Source organism: Aythya ferina, assembly GCF_964211825.1.
Source record: "Aythya ferina genome assembly, chromosome: 21".
NCBI classification, from domain to species: Eukaryota; Metazoa; Chordata; class Aves; order Anseriformes; family Anatidae; genus Aythya; species Aythya ferina.
In genome coordinates, this window is record NC_140319.1 from 2,814,785 (window position 1) to 2,833,626 (window position 18,842).

At 39.6% G+C, this 18,842-nt stretch overlaps 1 protein-coding gene across 8 annotated transcripts in view; it reads right to left on the bottom strand.

The window, feature by feature from the left end:
* PRDM2 (PR/SET domain 2) overlaps positions 1-18,842 on the bottom strand; it is a 68,242-nt gene that overhangs the window by 31,047 nt on the left and 18,353 nt on the right. For 6 of the 8 annotated variants that reach the window (XR_014685315.1, XM_084495402.1, XM_084495399.1 and 3 more), the window contains 2 exons: positions 15,510-15,662; positions 9,279-9,405 (listed from right to left, as the gene is read on the bottom strand). Coding sequence is in view for 5 of the 8 variants with exons in the window: in XM_084495402.1 (XP_084351528.1) it covers positions 9,279-9,405; positions 15,510-15,662 (280 nt within the window). In the remaining 3 variants the exon portion in view is untranslated. Of the gene's footprint in view, positions 1-8,592; positions 9,069-9,278; positions 9,406-15,509; positions 15,663-18,842 lie in introns of those variants that run through there. The other 2 variants (XM_084495406.1, XM_084495405.1) reach the window with 2 other exon arrangements.

Consider the following 18,842-nt stretch of genomic DNA (forward strand, 5'->3'; position numbering starts at 1 on the left):
TAAATGTACAGTTTGCCCCAAATCAGATGACAGCAAACTGGATTCTGCCTAATTTATGAAGAAAGGTCGATAGGCTCATAAGGGCACTACAAGGAACGACAACTTCTTCCACTTCTCAAATGATGTGGAAACAAGCCCCAGTCGGAGGACAAGTGTATTTGTCTTCTGCTCAGTTAACTGCTACAGTCAAGATTAACCTCTTTTGATGAAACTAGACATGAAAAATGCAGAAAGTTTCCACACATTTTTTCATAGAATAAAATGAAAACTGAAGTAGAATGCAAAAATAAAACCTCACTGAAAAGTAACTTGGACATTTTCACTCAAGAAACCAGAAAAAAAAGAGAGGAGAGACTCGAGGCTGACACTGAACAGTTAAGGATTTGGTAGCTACAAACGAAGTTCCAGCACAAAGTCCACTTTGCTTTTGCAATCCCTGACAAGGGTCCATAGGATCTGAAAGCTGGGCTCTTTGCTCTTTACTTGTCACTTGAAATAGAACACCGCAGGAAGTCAATTTTTTACTCAGCCAGCTAAAACTTGGTGTGACCTACTCCTCGGTAAAAGCCCAAGACGATTCTAACATTTGGCACCCGTACGGTGCACGTTTCCTTTTAGGAGGCTGACTCGAAGGCAAAGGTGGGTATTTTAAGATTCTGATACAAACTTTGAGCTACAGAGAGCTCAGCTGTCACTGCTGCTGAGCTGCTTTACACCGGAGCTTACTACCCAGTGAAGTGTTTGATTTTACTGGCAACAGTAAGAGGAAGCTTGCACTGTACCTGGCTTTGACCAGTGATAATAGGAGAGAAAATCTACCATAATTTACACGAATCAAGGCACTTACAGAAACACTAGCCCTTTCCCATTTAACAACAGATTTTTCGTACAGACTGCCAAATAAAACCAGGTTCAGATTTGGCTAGATTCTAGCAAGTAAGGAGTCTGGCTATCAACACAGGTTAGAATAGATGTATAGCTGACGACCCATTTCCACATCATTTTGCAGTAATAATAATCAAGAAGATAGATTTTCAGCTATTGTAATAGTCTCACTAGAGTAACTTCATGCCAACCACCACATTAATAATACTGCCTCTTTGAAGTTCTGGGGCATTAATCATAGTCAAAAATGCTCTTGCAGAACTCCAATAGGAAGTGTGACAACAAAATTAACTCTCAACAGCAAGCCTAGTAAGCTCTTAAATCTTTCTGAAGGTTTCATGCTAAGCAACAAACATACACTGGTGATGCAAATAAATAACACACTTGCTTAGTCCAGGGGAAAAAGTAAATATATACTAGTGAATATCTGATGTTCAGGCAATACTCGATTTCTTAGATAGAAGTGCGGAATCATCAGTAAGCTTTATTTCAATAACTGTTAAAACCAAGTAAAAACTTAAAGACAGCTACATTTCACTGAGGTACTTCACACAGTGAGGGGAGGCCAGTGAGAATTCTCCACCACAAAGTCGTTCCTGTCAATCTACGCAAGGCTCTTGGCAAGAATGACAAAATAAATTTGAAGGTTTGACAGGCTAAAAAAATTAAGTACGCTCTGGTCTGACAATAACTGTTTCTTTCTTGTACTTTTGAAAAATGCATTAAGTGGAACAGAAGATAATTTTGATATTTTGCACTTTTATAATAGTGACATTAGAATTTTCATAGAGACTTTACAAACAGAAATTGCCTTACAAAGTAAGGAGTTCTCATGCTTAAAAGACAGGTCTCAGCCACACACATGTACAAATGGAGTCACATCTCTTCCCACAAATAAACCAGTTATCAAAACTTTGTATGGACATACTTGGAGTTATGCAAAACGTGCCTGCTTGCCACTCCATAATAAATTATACAGGGCATCTGTAGACATGTCCTCAGAGTAAGAGGTTCCCATAAACAATTCAAGTAAAATATGCAAAATAACAGTGAATTGTAATAAAAGAACAACCACTAAAGTTTAGTACTATTAATGATACAGAATTAATATTAATAGTATTGTTCAAACAGTCTAAAAAAATGAAGCGTAAAAATAAAGCAGCTAGAGAAAAGCAGTAAAAGTGATTAAGAGATAGGGAAGGTTCCCATTGTAAGGAGAACTTGGAGCCTTTACTACATGAGGACACGATTCATGAAGGACAAACTGTAAGTCAGTCATTGAGGAGCTTGTATCTCCCCTAAAACCTAAAGTTTCCAATTGTAAGGCAACAAGTGAAGTGAAAGAGTAAGTGCCTGGTAAAGCCTTGACTTCACATGAGACAACACAAAGGAAGTCAAGAAAAGCTTGTCCACACGAATCAAGTCGCGTCGGTTTAAGTGAGACAACAAACCCAAACACTGCCATGGGCAAAGCAGGAACTCATTGAGGGTAAGAGAATAACCAAAGCCTGCTCCCAGGAGCAGCGGGACAGTTCCAAAACGCACACAATGTAAGGCACTTACGAGAACAAAAAAGAAAACCACTTGTTTCTGGAAAACAGTGCCTATTCTCCCATCCTGCAGGAATTCATCCACTTCCTGTACTTGAACACAGTCTCTAAATCTGTTTAATTCAAAGTTCTTTCCTAAAACAGAACTCACCATTTTTTCTCCACATCTTCTCCCCAGAAGCAGTTCAACAGTTTCTGTGACTCAGAACAGAATATTTTAAGAAAGTGTTGGAAAATCCTAACAATATTTGTGCAAGGGAAGTAATATTTTAATAGAAACTTCATAACACAACTGATTTTCAAGATAATTTAAAACATAGTTTCCTTAAAAACACGGAAAAGCAATGGAATACTAAGCTTTTCTCCCAGGCCACCCCCAGTTCCAAAGCTAATCCTGATCAATAGAAAAAACACATTCATTAATATTGGAAACTTGTCTGATGCCTTACTTTTCTTCCCACTGTAGGTTAACTAAAGAGAGCACTGGCAAATTTGCTCAGAAATGCTGTAACTGGGATCTAGGTGCGTTTCATTATTTAATTTTGGGGAAAAAATAACATATGGAAGAGTGGTTGAACTGAGGAAAAGAAGGAAAATACCGATCAGTTTACAATCTGATTTGAATAAGCAAATCACTCAAAGTTTGTTGCATTAGAGATATGCCCTCATCAGAAATAATTTGGTAGCTAAAAACATACTGACTCGTTACAACCATAAAGGATGTTGTTAAATAAGCTTTTTGTGTGACAAAACCACACAAGGATGAAGTAACACAGGGTGCACGGGATGTTTGCACGACTTGCTGTAATGAAGATCTGGTACTATCAGCACCGAGTGCTTACCCTGCATTCCCAACCACCTTCTGGCCCTTTCTGAAGTTCCTCCTACTACAAGGAATTTTGCTTTCCTAGTGGCACCACCACTCTGATGTGTGAGCGGACAGAACTGGATGTCCCCGGCAGCATGAAAATTGGGGTGTCTCATCCAGCTTTCAGCACAAGCACATACCGTGATACTGCTAACAGCGACAGCCCCACGCTGACAACACCTGTGGATTTCCATGAGCAGCTGCACATTCAGAAACTTTTAAAGGGAGTGTATACACAATAACATGAGGCTTCTGGAGAAGAAACAAACCTTGCAGCTTTCCCTAACCTTACAATTACAGAATACAAGTAAACAAGTTGCCCAATGTTCATATAAATATGCTATAATCTGACTTAAAAAAAAATGATTATTTTTTTAAACAACTTAGGAATTAGTATCTGAATATAGTAGCTCTTCATTCTTCCAAAAGCTTCAACTTTGAAATACGGAGTTTTTAATAAATGCATTTTAATGCTGAATTTTTAAATTCTTTTTTATATACACCAATAATTTATTTTTACCTATGATATGAAGTCTTATCTTCTCCTATTCTTAAACCCGTAGGCAGAAGCAAAGCTGGAATGAATCACACCAACCTCACTCTGCTGCTCGGGAAGGCTCAGAGCAACAGCTATCACAGAAACTGGGGGCGTTGCTGGAGAAGTGAAGAAGGAAATTTGAAGTAATACAAGTCTCCTATTCAAAAAGCCCCTTTTAATGGAGGATAAGAGAAAATCTCCACTGGGTAGAAGACCTCGAATGTATTAGAGGTTCACCAGATAGAAGCAGCAAGGAGAGATACAGCTCCCTAGACATGACAAAGGCAACTTTTCAACTGGAGTTATATAATTATTCTTGTTAATCAGTCTAAACTTGGAAAAATCAAAGCAAACTTCATTCTGAAGTTTTGTTCCAGATCTTTCTGACCTTCTCCTTCCTCCCTTGTCTCTTCCCAGCCATTAGCTGGGATTCAATCGAGGGATTTCCTTGCGATCAATGTACAACTTTCAGAACTTGACCACCTTCTGCAAGCCACATTCCAGTTCACGTTCAACCATCTTCTCACAAGCTATTTTATTCCATGAACAACTCTAGCTAAGAAATTCATGTAACAAATTAAAAAAAGATCAGCACGGCAATACTGGACCATGGTTTTCATTTGTGATGCCATCCAGATGGCAACCCAAGGCCCGCCTTTTGTGACCAGGACGTGGAGTTATGCAATCCAAGAGCAGGTGATTATTTGGAACTAAGAGAAAATGCCTATGCTAGCATTAACAGAAAAAACTGCAAGAATTTTGACTATGCACAGAATTTAACCTGCTTATTGCATCTTCATGTTTCACGTTTGTGCAGCTGCAATTTGGCACTGTTTCAGCCATAGCCACGCTCACAGATAAAAGTGAATCCACTGTAACTTTTATTATGGCAGCAGTGATTTAAAAGCTCTGAAGCAAAAGCCTGAAGTTGCACTTTGCATTCAAGCCTGATAAAAAACACAGCATTACGACAGCAGTACGGACATTTATGGTAGTGAGGTTTTAATAAATTTATTAGCAACAGTTTGAGACTTTAAAACTGTACTACCATAGATATTCACTGGGGCTACCCAAGACCCTGATTCAGGTGATTTGTCCTACAGCAATAGAGTATTTTAAGAGGACACACAACTGGGTTTTCCAAGAGGCCACTTGGTTCTATGACGGGCTCCCATTCAAACTGCCTCACGCAGCATGCTTTCAGTCAAGTGAAATTACAGACTTTTTCCTCCTCTCTTGAGAGCCTGACTTTGCAGGGAGAAGATACTAAAGAGGCACTCACGGCATTCACTCCAGACAATGGCAGAAATTATGCCACTGGGGTTTGTTGCCTAGATTAAGTGCTAGAAGGAACACTGCTAAGACACAAACACGGTTGAGCAGCACAGCACGGAAGCACTACCACTGGGTTATAAATAAGTGCAGAAGTAAAACACTGGCCTCTTCTCCCCTCTGGAAAATAAAGTTTAAGAAGTGTTATACACAAGCACATAGCAGAGCACCATTTTATCCCGTGTAATGCCAGTATCTTTCCTTCTCCGAGGCCACACATTTGATCTGCCACATAATCCATGACTGAAACTATCCAGATTACCTTAGCACTGCCTGATAGCGCTTTGGAGCCTACTCAGCACCTTAGATTAGAGCCTGATAAAACCACTGGACATTTTTATGTATGACCATCCTTTCTTTAACATATTTGGCTAGTGAAAAGTTGCTTTTAGAAGGAAGATTCAGTATAAAGCCAAAGACGCCCAAAACACTGAATAAACAAGTTCTTGCAAGAGAAAAAAAAAAAATAAAGCAAGAGAAAAGTCAGCTGTAATAGTCTAAGAAGGGAAAATCATGTTTTAGGAACCTTCTGAAGTAAGTATTCATCTTCCATATTATTACTGTTACTACACTGACATATATAAAGGAAGAAATGTGCTGATAAAGGGAAAAAGTTCCCCCTATTCCACTGACATGTAAACAGATTGATGAATTTAACTATAAAGTTAAATTCAGGCTATTCCCCCCACCCCAAACCTCAGAAAGGGAATTAACAAAGAAAACTTGTGCTGATGCATTTGATTTGAACAAACTTTCCTCCACGCTCGATAGGCAGAACAAAAATATATTGACTACAACCTGGGAGAAGTTAGAAAGCTTAACAAATACTTGAAATTTCAGGAAATACAAAAGCAAGAAAGTGTGTTAATCGTTTTTCTGCTAGTTGTTGACCAAGACAATCTTCTTAGGCACTGGCAGCTGCTGGTTCCTAACCACTTAGTATTCATGTCAAAGATAACAAGGGTTAGCTCCAATAAGTCTGATACTAACCAAGTTTTTAGTATTTTTTCCCCAAAGACCCGTTTATAATACTGAATTTCCTTCCAAATCTCAAATACACTCATCACCTTAGCAACAACATTTTATAAGCAATCATTCAATGCAGAAAACTAAGTTAGTAAGAACTGTCATTTTCCTTAATTTAACAAAAGTGGTTTGCACATTAAAAGAAAAACCAAAGATTTACTGACGTTACGAAAACTTTCAAGCTCTCAAACAATAACTATTCACACTAACACCTGGAAGATGGAATACTTCAAAATGCTTTTTGAAGGCAGATGACACAACCAAAACTGGCAAAGAAGTCATGCAACTAAAGAGCAGGGGAGTTTTGAGAAACACAACCGAGGCATAACTAAGGTCCCACCTTCTGCAAACACATTAGAGGGGACCGGGATAGAGGAGAATGCCAGGAGCCATCCTAAACATGCTCCGAAGGAGATTATGGACCAGTGTCAGTAATCACTTGCAAACAGAGGTCAGATCAAGGTCAAGCAGAATGTGATATTTCCATCTGTATCTTGTGTCTGTCCCAGACTGGGTCAGCTGCTGATTCTGAAATGCCATCCCGACTTGACAAATTCGGTAAGGCTTACCTCTTATGGTAAGACGGTCTGAACTGGGATCAGGGAAGGATTTATTCAGAAATCGAGAGAAACCCTACTGCAATGTGAAAAGTTTTACAACGGTGTAAGCATCAGCTCATTGGGCAAAATTTTAGTAGCTGTGAAATTATCACTTTATCAGAGTTCATTAAACAAATTGCAGCAACAAGACCGTTTGTCAAATATTAGCTATCTTAACGTTCAAGGACAAGGCCTAAAAAATGCATTAAAAACTCCAAAGGAGTTTTCTTTTACTGAACAAAGACTAGTTATTAAATAGCTGCGTGTTTTGAAAAACTCAATTATAATGTATTTCTCAAATAAGGTCTTGTCTAGTCATTTGTAAGGTACTAAACTGTCAGCTTCCTTTTCTGGAAAATGTGTTTCTACAGGACACTAATTCACAGTTGTTTAAACTTGGCAGTTCTTATTTAGTTCTATTTTCTCCTCTGAAAGTGTATGAGTACAATCTGTAACAGAGCAAAATTAATTTCATAAAAAAAGGAAGCGATTGATCCAACTAATAAATTCAAATCTCACTCTCCTGAGAAGCCACTCTCCAAAAAGTCTGTTAAAATTGGGAATTTGTTTGCATGATTACGTTGTACTTCCTCCCAATTTTTTCATATGCAAGAAGTAAAATCACATTTCCCTCCCCCCATTTTTATAGTATAGTTAGTATTATTTCAAAAAATCAAAACCAAACAACAAAAACCTTTCTGATCTTGCTGAATTCATAGCTCATCAACACTTCCTTTAATTTTCCCATAAAACCTCAGCCCTTGAATCTGCAAAAGAATCATTATCAATGGAAACCATTTTGGAATTTTATCTGCAGCTACAGCTATCAATTCAGCAGAATATGTTATATTTTTAAAAGCAAATCAGCGTGAGTTGCAAATATTTGACATTACTGCAAATACTAAAATAGCCAAGAAGGGGGGTAAAAAATAATCCACTGGAATCTCCTAAAAATAGAACTATAAAGTTTCAAAATACGTACGTACGTATTATAAGATAAACAAAGCACATATTGTGAATTGACTCATCTTATGCAACATAAATAATGAAGCTTTACTCATAACAATTCAAAACACAATACTAAGAATTTGGTCTTTCTGCTTAATGATACAAGAATAAAATTATAAGAATGATAAAAGAATAATTTGTCTGTAGAATTAATCTATTATCTATGATTCTTATTCTATTATCATCTATATTGTTTGGAATTATTACTTTTCTGTGTGTATGTGAGATTTGGGAAGGAGGCTGTATTTATGAAACAGAGAGAAAACACTTATTTTTCTAAAAGATGACAGTCTGAAATAATTAAAGCCCTTAACAGTTAAAACTCCCCATCTAGAAAACAGTACAACAAAATCCAGGAACTCCCAAATTGATTTACTGGTATTTTTAACCTCTAACTTCATGAATGCAAATAGAAGTTCTGGGCCATGTAAAATTACCTTAGAAATGATTCTGTCTGGCTTTTCTAATTTATAACATAATTAAATTATTTCAAGTTGTTTTTCTAGCCTTTCAGGTAAATCACATGCACACAAATTCTATTTGCCGAGATAATGCGCACTTAGGAAAAAGCATAATATAACCTCCAATTTACCAAGAGTTACCTATGTATGTATGCCAAATGTATTTCGTTACGGATCGCAAAATAATAGCCAGTGCTTGAATCGCAGAGTTTGTGAAAGTTCAGACTATGAGCTAGTGCTCAAAAGAACAACCGATCGTCTCGCAATATTTCATTCTCCCAGGCCCCACGTCACTCTCCAAAATAAACAAGATTTATATAATAACCATTTTCCCAAACGCTGATCTTGTTCCCGACGCGAGTTCCACAACTGCACCCCAAGTCAGACGGGGCCTTGGGTTGTGAGCTGACTTACAGCGATGCCATTTTCTCATCGGCCCTTTCCTTCCTTCGGCTCGTTTGTCACCTGCAGCAAACCCCGAGGCGCTACGGGAGGCTCCGACACCCCCTCCGCAGTGCCGGGACCGGCAGGGAGCGAACAGAAAACCCTAAAAACCGAGCGGGTGCTTTGCTCTGAACCGAAATGCCGGTTATATAAGGCGATGCGCGGCGTCACATGCACTTTAAAAAGAAATAATAATAAAAATAAATATATGGCTGCTGCCTTAACGCTGGAAGAGCCGCGGGAGGCCCGCTCTGACATATTTCCACGCTGACGAAGGCGCCTGAACCCCTCCGGGCCGGCCCCGGGATAGGCAGAGGCCGAGCCCTGCCGGGGCCGCCTCACGGCGCGGCGCTGAGGGGGCGGCTCCGGGGTGCGCGGAGCCCCCCGTGTGGCGCCCGCCCCGCTCCCGGGGCCGTTTCCCCGCTCCGCGGCTTCCCCAACTTCCCCGTTCCGCCCCCGAAGGTCACGGCGGCGGCCGGAGGGGCCCGGGCGGGTGGGAGCTGAGGCGGCGGCGCCCTCCCTCCGTCCCTCCGTCCCCCCGCAGCCCCGCGCCGTGCCGCCCCTCACCTCTCCTGGCTTTCGGGGAGTGCCGCCGGCTCCGGGCGCTGGCTCGCTCCTCCTCGATAGCGGCGGCTATCTCCGGGTCGTCCTCCCCATTGTACCACACCAACAGCTCCTCGCCGGGCGCGATTGGCTGCCGGGAGAGAAGAGAGAGGCGCGGGGCCAATCAGAAGAGGGGTTGTTGGGGGAATTAAAAAATAAAAGGGGGGGGGGAAGGGGGAAGGGAGGGGGGGAGCGGCGGCGCCCTTCCCGCCTCAAGGGGCCGCCCCGCAGCGCCCCCTGACGGGCGGAGGACGCGCGGCGCGCAGCGGGCTCCTCCCGCCGGGCCGGGGGCGCCTCAGCGGCACCGAGCGGCCCCGAGCAGCCCCCGGGCATGGCGCTGATGGGCAAAAAAAGGCTCCGCTGAGTGCCCGGTGTCGCCCGAGGACAGCCCAAAGGCGAGCTCCGGTGCAGGGTGGTTGTGCTCAGGGAGCTGCCGGCGAAACGCGCCCGCCTCACGGCAGGCGGTACAAAAAACAAAGTGATCGGCTGGAATTTGGGATAAAACCTAAAGAGCTAGGGGAGAACTGTAGCAGGGGAGGGGACACAGAGCAAGACCTAATTACTAGGTGTTTGAGAGCCACTTAATTACAGTAATTAAAGACTTGTCTGCCATTCCATAGGTGTTATTTCTCTCTTTTTTTTTTTTTTTTTTGGCTGAATCCTACCCAAAAATCCACAGGAGAGGCCTCGCTAGCCAAGCTGCTATCCCCACTCCCATCCCCACCCCATCACCAGGCTGACCCACAGCAGTGTCCCGTTAGTTCACGTGCTCCTTAAAACATCCTGACTGAAACAGCTAAGTCTTCAATTTTGCAGGTTAAAGATGTATTTCTAACCCTTTTTTTTTTTTTTAAATCGTAATTCTGTTTCCTGAACTATTTTATCCAAAAATCACACAGACACAAAAATGCCTTTCTCTACCTAACTACAATCCCCCTTTTTCCCCAGACGTAATGAACACTGGAGGTAATAAAACAGTATTTTTAGAGTCATGACGTTAGGGCAAATGGTAGCCTAGGACTATTATTTCAAGTCTGAAGCCAAAGGGAAATTTTGTGTTGAGAACAATAGCAGTATCTGTTTCTTTTAAAGAACTTTTTTTTTTCTTTTTTAATAATAATAAAAAAAGTCTCACAGCACTTGACAGAGGTGATAGTTATCTTTATATCCCCAGACACTGGAACAACAAGAGATGCAAGTGTTCAAGTTATATTGTAACTTATTAAGTACGCATTTAAGTTATAATAATAAGAAGCCAAGCAGAAGGCTTTGCTTAACAGTTCTGGAGGCCTGGTAGGGTAAGCAGCAGTAACCAGATTTGCATGGTCCCAATTCTGCAGCTGGTTAGCAGCAAGGAATGCAGAAGAGTTGCCTGATGCAAACTACTTCTCATTTCGGCCATGTACAACTCTAAGAGTTGGCAAAACTTTGGGGCAATTCAAACACATGATGATAATAAACATGTAATTTGTTAGCTTCATGGGTGGAACTGACATTCGATGTGATGAATTTCATTTTGGAATAACTACTCTAGAATCTAAATTAAGCCCTCTAACCTTGTACTTCTAAAATGAGATGCAGCAGTTTCAAAAAATAAAATAAAATCAGACCATTAAGAGAGCTCCCTCAGCAGCAATACAAAAAGAAAAGGACTGCAGTGACCAAGTGCCACTTCTAGAGCTCCTTTGACACTTGAGTACACAGCCAGCTTACTGCTGGCACCCTCCAGCAACACCTCTGACAACCTTCCCCCAAGCTGTTATCTCCAGACTGGAGCATCAGCTTGGGACACTTTTGGTTATTTGGGGCAGGCCCAATACAGTAACAGCTTTCACTTGCTTATTGGTACGTTATGTTTCAACTCTGACATTTAACATTCCTTAAGCTGAATATTTTTTGTTCAAAAGATTTAAAGTGATTTTGAAACTTGCCATTTTCAAGAGTAATATCCAAAATTCTAACAGATTATCTAAAATTCACTTCATTGTACATACAAACACTGCAATGTGTCTTGTACGGGCTGAGATAGACATTTACCTCTTTGATCTTATTAGAATACAAGTTTTTCACTACTGACTGTATTTTACCGATACACTGTTCTTTTGCGCTTGGAAGTGGCCATACCTCCCCAGCTGTAACCACACCAGACAGTTTGTGGCATTGAAGCTTGTGTGCATTTTTCACACAATAATTCTATGTTACCTTGTGTTCCTATGTAACAAGGAGATTCTGTAGTTATCCTAATCCTGTCTGACAAAACATTCTCTCCTAAACAAATTAATTTCACCATAAGCAAGGACAGTCTCATAGCCTAACTTATATAGAAGACTTCTTGAAACTGAGCTTTCACTGCAATTTACTACTCTTTTACTTCAAGAATTACAAAGTACTGCACTATGCTCAGAGTAACACCACTCAACTAGCTCATTTTATTAGGAGAGGCAGGAAGAACTTCTGAAACCCCATAATAAGTTTAAGCTGTTTCCATGAAATATGACAGCTCTCATATATGTATATCGGGGAAAGCATATGCAAAGCAACCTACAAATATCTTCAGTCCTTCAGTAAAGAAGAAGAGAGGATGGAAGAGACGATATTTGCTTGTGCTCAGTTAAAAATGCTATCCGAGACCTCATTAGAGGTCCCCAACATGAAATTTTACTATTTATGTATAGCAGAGAACAGGGAAATTAAAGCTCCGTGCAGTTTTGAGGTTCTTTTACACCAAGCAAATGCAGAATTTGCTTATCTTAGCAATGCAGCTTGGAAATCAGTCTGTTTAACTTGTTTAACTTACAAATCAGAAACCCACAGGAAAAAAAAAAAAAAAAAAAAAAGAAGAAAACCCTGGGGGGAAAAATAAATTAATAGCAATGATAACATTTAAAATGCTACCAAGATAAAGCAGAACAAAATAGCATACAAGCCACTCACTCTCTTTTGGGGGTAAATAACAACGGTGTTGTTTGTCCCCAAATGGATTTCCCCCAAATTTATGCATTATGAAGAAGATTAGAAAGGAAGTTTTGATAAAATGTTCCTAAATGTTGAGAGCGCACTGTTATTAACCATGCTTTCTTTTGTCTCACTGGTCAATAAGGTGTGATGTGAATCTCAGACTGATAGGAAGTCATCACAGAAAAGGGGAGACAAAAACCAGACACTTACATGAAGGATATATATAAACAACCACACTTTGTAAATAGAAATAAAAAAATGGGTTCTTTTTCTGCTAAGTTACAATTTTTTTCTGCAGCTTCTAAGTTACAGTATAGTGAAAGCTGATCAAACAGATAACATTTAAATGCTTTCATGCAGCAACCTGCCCTCAAGACCACAAATTTGAAATTTCCTCTTCTACATTATACTTTTACCTGTGCTGTCATTCTCTCACAGCTCTATTTCCAATTTCTTCACACTACTTTTAAGAAACATGGTCACTATAAATGTCACTTTAAATAATGAAAAGTAACTTTAGAGAACACTAGAAAACAAGCTTTCATAATAACATCCTTTGGTTTTTATATCATTGGAACATCTAAGACATTAAACAGAATATTGGAATAATCATCATTACTATTATTTTTAGTATTAACTACCACTAGGCTACAAGAAGAGTCATTTCAAATTTGTTGAATTAAAAAAACATAACGTGACTTGCTAAATCTTGATCTGACTGAATACTGAGTGTTTAATGGTGGTAAAGACTGTCCGATTTTACCAGGAAAGTTTCACTTCAAAAATCCCAACAAATTAGCAAGACTGAATCTTCCTTACATACCGTCAACAATCATAGAATCATTTAGGTTGCAGAAGACCAACAAAATCACGAAGTCCAACCATCACCTTAGTGTCATCAACGTCACTTAGATATCTCCAGGGATGAGGACTCCACCACTCCCCTGGGCAACCTGTTCCCGCACCTCATCACCCTTTCTGTGAAGAAATTCTTCCTGATATCCAATCTAAACCTCCTCTGGTGCAACTTGAAGCCCTTTCCTACCTTAGTCTAGAAGGTGGAAGAGGAGAGTAAAATACATTGAAATAGATTGTTCAAAGAGTAATCGAGAATATCAGGGTAAACTGTTAATAAACTTTTGGTATTACAGATTCGTAAGTTTCTTTTCCAATACGGAGCAAAGTTAAACTTGATAATATAACCCAGCTGTTGCATAGTGAAGCAACTCACACATTAGTACAGCTGCATCTTAAACTACCTGCCAAGTTCCTTGTATTTCAGAGGCAGTGGCTATCGTGGGACTGCAGGAGTGACCTGCCACCACTGGACCATGGCTACAATGCTTCTAGGAGCAACCTGGCCCTGAGGATGGTTTATTTTTGAGCAGCATGAAGCTGGGAGTACTAATACAAGTGCTAAGCAGCTCAAGTCCTGGCACTCTCAGTTTTCTGCAGCACCCGAACCTACTCACAGGTGCTGCTTCTGCACTGGACTCTAAAAGGCACGGCAGCAAGCCTTTGTGCAGAGGCAGCCTGGAGGTAACACGTTTTCTGATATATCGCTCCATTTAACCAGAACACGGTGCAGACACCAAATGTGAATTTCCAGGTGCTAACCTGAACTGGTATTGCTAACACTGATCTGAAGCTGTAACAGTCCCACAGCACACAGGGACAGGCACAGCACACCTCCAAGCGGTTGCTGCAGGGGCAAATAAACCCTCTTAAACTCAAGACTGCTCTTCGAAAATCCCATCGTGCCCCAGACAGGACAAAAAATCTCATCTCGCTGCAAGAAACCCCAGACAGATTTTGAAACCAACGAAACTGAGCCTTATTGGCTGCTCCAGCAGTCTTCAGAGAGCTGCTTGGCAGCACGATCTCGTTGGCAAGGCTTACTGGGATAAAATGCATCAGGTCGCAAGCCGAGAGGACAGTCAAAGCAACAAAGGACATTTCAGATACTGAAGCCAGGTATTTGTTATTCTGTCAGAATTGCTCAGCCTCTCTTAGCACTACAGTTTTCCAAAGTGCTGTGTTGTCCATGAGAAAACAGACTGAACATCATCTTTACCATGACTAATACCTTTGCAACAGGAGAGAAGTTTAAAACATCCCAGTGACTCCAAAAGCACACTTACATCCATGGATGAGTGCGACTATGGGCAAAGTCTGGGCAACCCAAGATAAAATGCCTAGAGCAAGCTAAACCAGCTCCAGATGCACACCGAGAGCCTGCCCTCAGTGAATAAGCAGTAAAGACAAGTCAACAGCCTGGCTGACAGTAGGGAATTCCTCCTCAAATGCTATCTCAAAGCTATTGGAAAGTTCAGAAAATATTTAAGGGCTTTTTCCAATCTAGTTTGACCTAAAATATAACAGTTCTACATACTTCTTTTTTGTCCTATAAACTTGAAAACCACATGGCACCAATTCATTCTTTTCCTAAGTGAGGAACAGTTACTTAGAAGCATTGTTGGCCTTACAAGGAAATTTAAGAAACATCCACAGCATAACAGCAAGGCTGTATATAACCAACTATACAAAAGCATTCTAACAAATGCTTTCTAACAAATTCTAACCAAAGTCAACCTACATATACTCACCACTAGCAGGCTCTTGATAAGAGATTCAAATAATACTTTACAGCTACAATATTCTAACACTGGCATACTCTGCCCTTACTGAGCTAAACAAATATTTTCTTCATTCAGGAGACGCAACCTGCCAGTAATCACATCTGTCTACCCTCTTTCCCCCACCACTCCTGCAACAAAACCAGAGGGGTATACAACTAGAAAAATGTGACTCATGATGCTGCTTGTAAAAGTGTCTTGAAAGCCTGTCTTTGTTATATGAAGCAAAGACCATAAAAATATCTCATTTCTAAGAAAAAAAATCAGTACAATTTGTCTCAGTATCTACAGGAATAGAAAAAACATATTTTATGTAATCTGCTTGCTCTTCATCCCCATCTGTATCATCTTTGGTGCTACAGCAAATCATTAACTAAGAAGAAAGATCTAACGTTCATAAGTATTCTAACAGTAGATTGTAATGTCAGTTATACTGACAGAAGAACTTAGACCAGTGAAATATAGCATTTGCAATATTTTAATTGTATTTCATAAAGTGCTTCAAAATCCATTTAGTACAAATAGTTTTAAAAAAGGAGTTGAGTATCGGAAAATAAAAGATTAAACAGCATAGTAACTGAATCTTCACAGACATTGATACCTTTAAACTTTTGTAGTATATAGTCCTGTTGATCTCCAGAGGAAACAGATTCTGCTCCTTTCCTGAACGTGCCCAGTTTATATACCGCAGCCAGTTCCCTTTCTTTGGATCCGTTGCGTCAACACACATCCACCCCAAGTTTGGGTAATACACCTATGGGAGAAAAATGGCATTTATCCCAAGCAAACACACAACTGTTCACGTTGAAGTGTGCATACACCAAACCACAAAAACATATTTTAAGGCTATACAAAGTAGTTGTTATCATCCAAGTCAGAGGTAAGGCCAAAAAATGAGCAGAGATAAGGGTTGTTTTAGGGGTAAGAGTGTTGCTGTTCTTTTGCGGTGCTTTTAGAGGATCTGGCGTAACTGAAAAAAACTGAAGAACTTCTGGCCTCCAAGACCTTCTCTGTCTGAGGGCTTTGGGCTCAAAGAGTCAAACTCCTTAAACACATTCCATTCTATACATTGTTTTCAGTTTGGCAAGCCTGAAATGATTCGCTAGAGCTTATATTTAGTGTAAGGACTGATGTTACAATATAAATGCAATTGAGCTTTATTTTTACTATCTGAGGAATTGGGAAAAGTAACTATATAGAAGTCAGAAGCATTTGCTTTGTTTGCAAAGAAAAAGGAAAGCATAATGTGTATTTAATCTTGCTTCAGAATATTAAAGAGAATCTTAACCTTTCAGAAGTCTCGTGATCACCTTAAAAAACTGACTCTGTCGATAAGCTTCTTTATGTTCCAAGATGCTACATAAATTCTTTGGTTTGCATTCTTGGCTAAATGTTTTGAAAGTATACTCATATTCTACATTTAAAGACCATTTCCATTAAAGCAAAACTACTGACAGCACTTCAGTATTTTCTGCTGACAGGCAACTCTGCTTCTCTTTTAAGACATGTATATCTCCCACATTTCTTCTTATAACCCAAGTTAGATGCCTGTAAGAAAAGCTGTCAGTGGATGCTATATATATACTTTTTTTTTTTTAATATTTTTTTTTTCCCAAAATGAAGAACACACCACTATTCAGCAACTGGAGCTATCATTTTTGCATTATTTAACAATATTTTCTTTGTCTCAGGACACAAGCATACTAACAGGTACACAATGTCTCAAAAAGTATTGAGCAGCTTATAGGCTTTCAGAAAAATAAGGAAAAATAATTACAATTCGATTACGCTTTATTTCCTTTTGGGTAAGTCTATAGATACCAGCCTCTGCCAGGAAGAACTCAAAGCCCTGTGTCCCTAGCTCATCACCTCCTGCAACATTTGCTTAGCAACACTGTAGATAAGGAATACACTGAAATTCAGATTTTACCGTAACTTTCCCATTCTGTTACACAACACTGTAGCTTTTGTTTGCTTGTTTTTGATATTTACTTTACAAGTAAATCTAAGTCTTTACCAAATGTTTTACATTTTCAATTTGAACTACACTTCTACAACAGCTTAAAGCCAGAACAATTTACTAAAGTTGATTTATTTTGTGCTGATATCCTATTGCTATAATAAATTAGAATTTTATCAATGGAGGTAAAGTTTCAACAAATACACCAAAATCTTCTTAGCCTCTTCCCAAGTGAAGAGAAAGCCTCTTCCTTACTTAAACTATTTCAGCATGGATTTCATCAGCTGACTTCTGAAAGAATGTTCATCAGCACACCCAGCCCTTGCAACATGAGAAAGTAAACAGCTTCACGGACCAAGACTGGAAAAGCAATCCTTTTCATTAAAATGGAAGAAAACAGCCAAACAATGATGTGGAAGGGCTAGGAGATATGGAATGCATGGCAAAGCATAGTATCTGCTTACTTTTCAGTGAAACCATCCAATTACTGATTTTGTTGTATAAATCTTGTGCAATGGGCGACAGGAAATAGGTTCAATTTCTCTACATAACATTGTGATTTTAAATGATTCCTATAAGCCATGACCAGGACCATTCTTTGCAGTTGGGCCACTCATTCTGAGCCCATTGGCAGGTGGCATTTCCCTCAGTTTTCAGTTACTTGCTACCATTTTCCCATCAGTGGCTTTTCTCTGACAGAAAATGAAAATACCAAGTCTACTGCTCTCTTCAGACAAAGCATATCCTGACACAAAACTCATCTTTTTCAAAATGGTACTGTAGCATGATCATTTCAAATTATTAAAATTGACTGGAGAGGCTACATTTTAGAAACCTGAGTTTTTCTTCAGGTTAACTTCACTAAAAACAAAATGGATTTCTTGTGGAAAAAGGTTGTTCCCTTATCTGAAGGTCCGTATACTGAACTACTCCCACACACCACCATCCTTTTACAAATCATATTTTCTTACAGTTAAGATGCTGGAGTGGTTTCATATATCAGCATATGGGGCCAACTGTTGCTGTCTCATTTTAGCTGCCTTTTTTTTTTTTTTTTTAATTCCAAAATCAATATGGAAGCAACACACGATTACTTTGAAGTCTAGAAAGGGATTTTGTGGTTGCCTGCATTGCAAGCTATGAATCTTCATATCAAATTATTTGCCACTAGCATTTCTCAACACAAATTTCAAACATACTAAGACATACCTAGTAAGAACACTCAAAATCCAACATGAAGAAAAACAGTTGCAAGGTCAATAATTTACTTGATTGATTTCAATCTCACTAAGTGTTCTTGTACCAGATCAAAATTGGAGATATCTTATGCAATGGAGTTTGTAAAATATATTAGCTTAATACAACAAACATTCTACTTGAACACTTTGTTACTTTCCTGCATGTGAATCTGCATTTCTGTGACATTATTCTAGCTCAATTCCTCCGACAGGGCTTAACATTAGGCTTTAAATGTGTTTCATGCAGTTCTGCGTTTGCAGGCCAGGGACAAGAAGGATGACTGCTATCATTCTCTTTACACTAACAATCCATAAACTAGCAAATTCTATTCAGTGCATGCTATGCCACAGTTCCTCCATCTCTCCTCCTAGACCATTCACTATGCCAAAGCCACTTGCTGTGTGTACCTTCAGAAAGGCTGAAGAAGTCTTTGGGAATAGTTATGAGCTGCCGTATTTAAAGATACTGTAGGCAGGATTCAACTCCAGATTAAGAAACCTACATCCTGAAGTCTACATAATATCTGAGGTCTTATGACTATCAGTGGAGCTTAACAAGCTATTCAACTGTCCAGACAGTACTTGCTTTAAGGCAAACCCAAATACAAGAAGCACAAGAAATACTGCAACAGTTGAGAACTTTTATAAAAGACTCCAAAAGCAAAACCAATTCCCATAACAAAGCTGTTTTTCAAAGAGCTAGATGAGGAGGAGTGTTGTGGCTTCTTTAAGACAT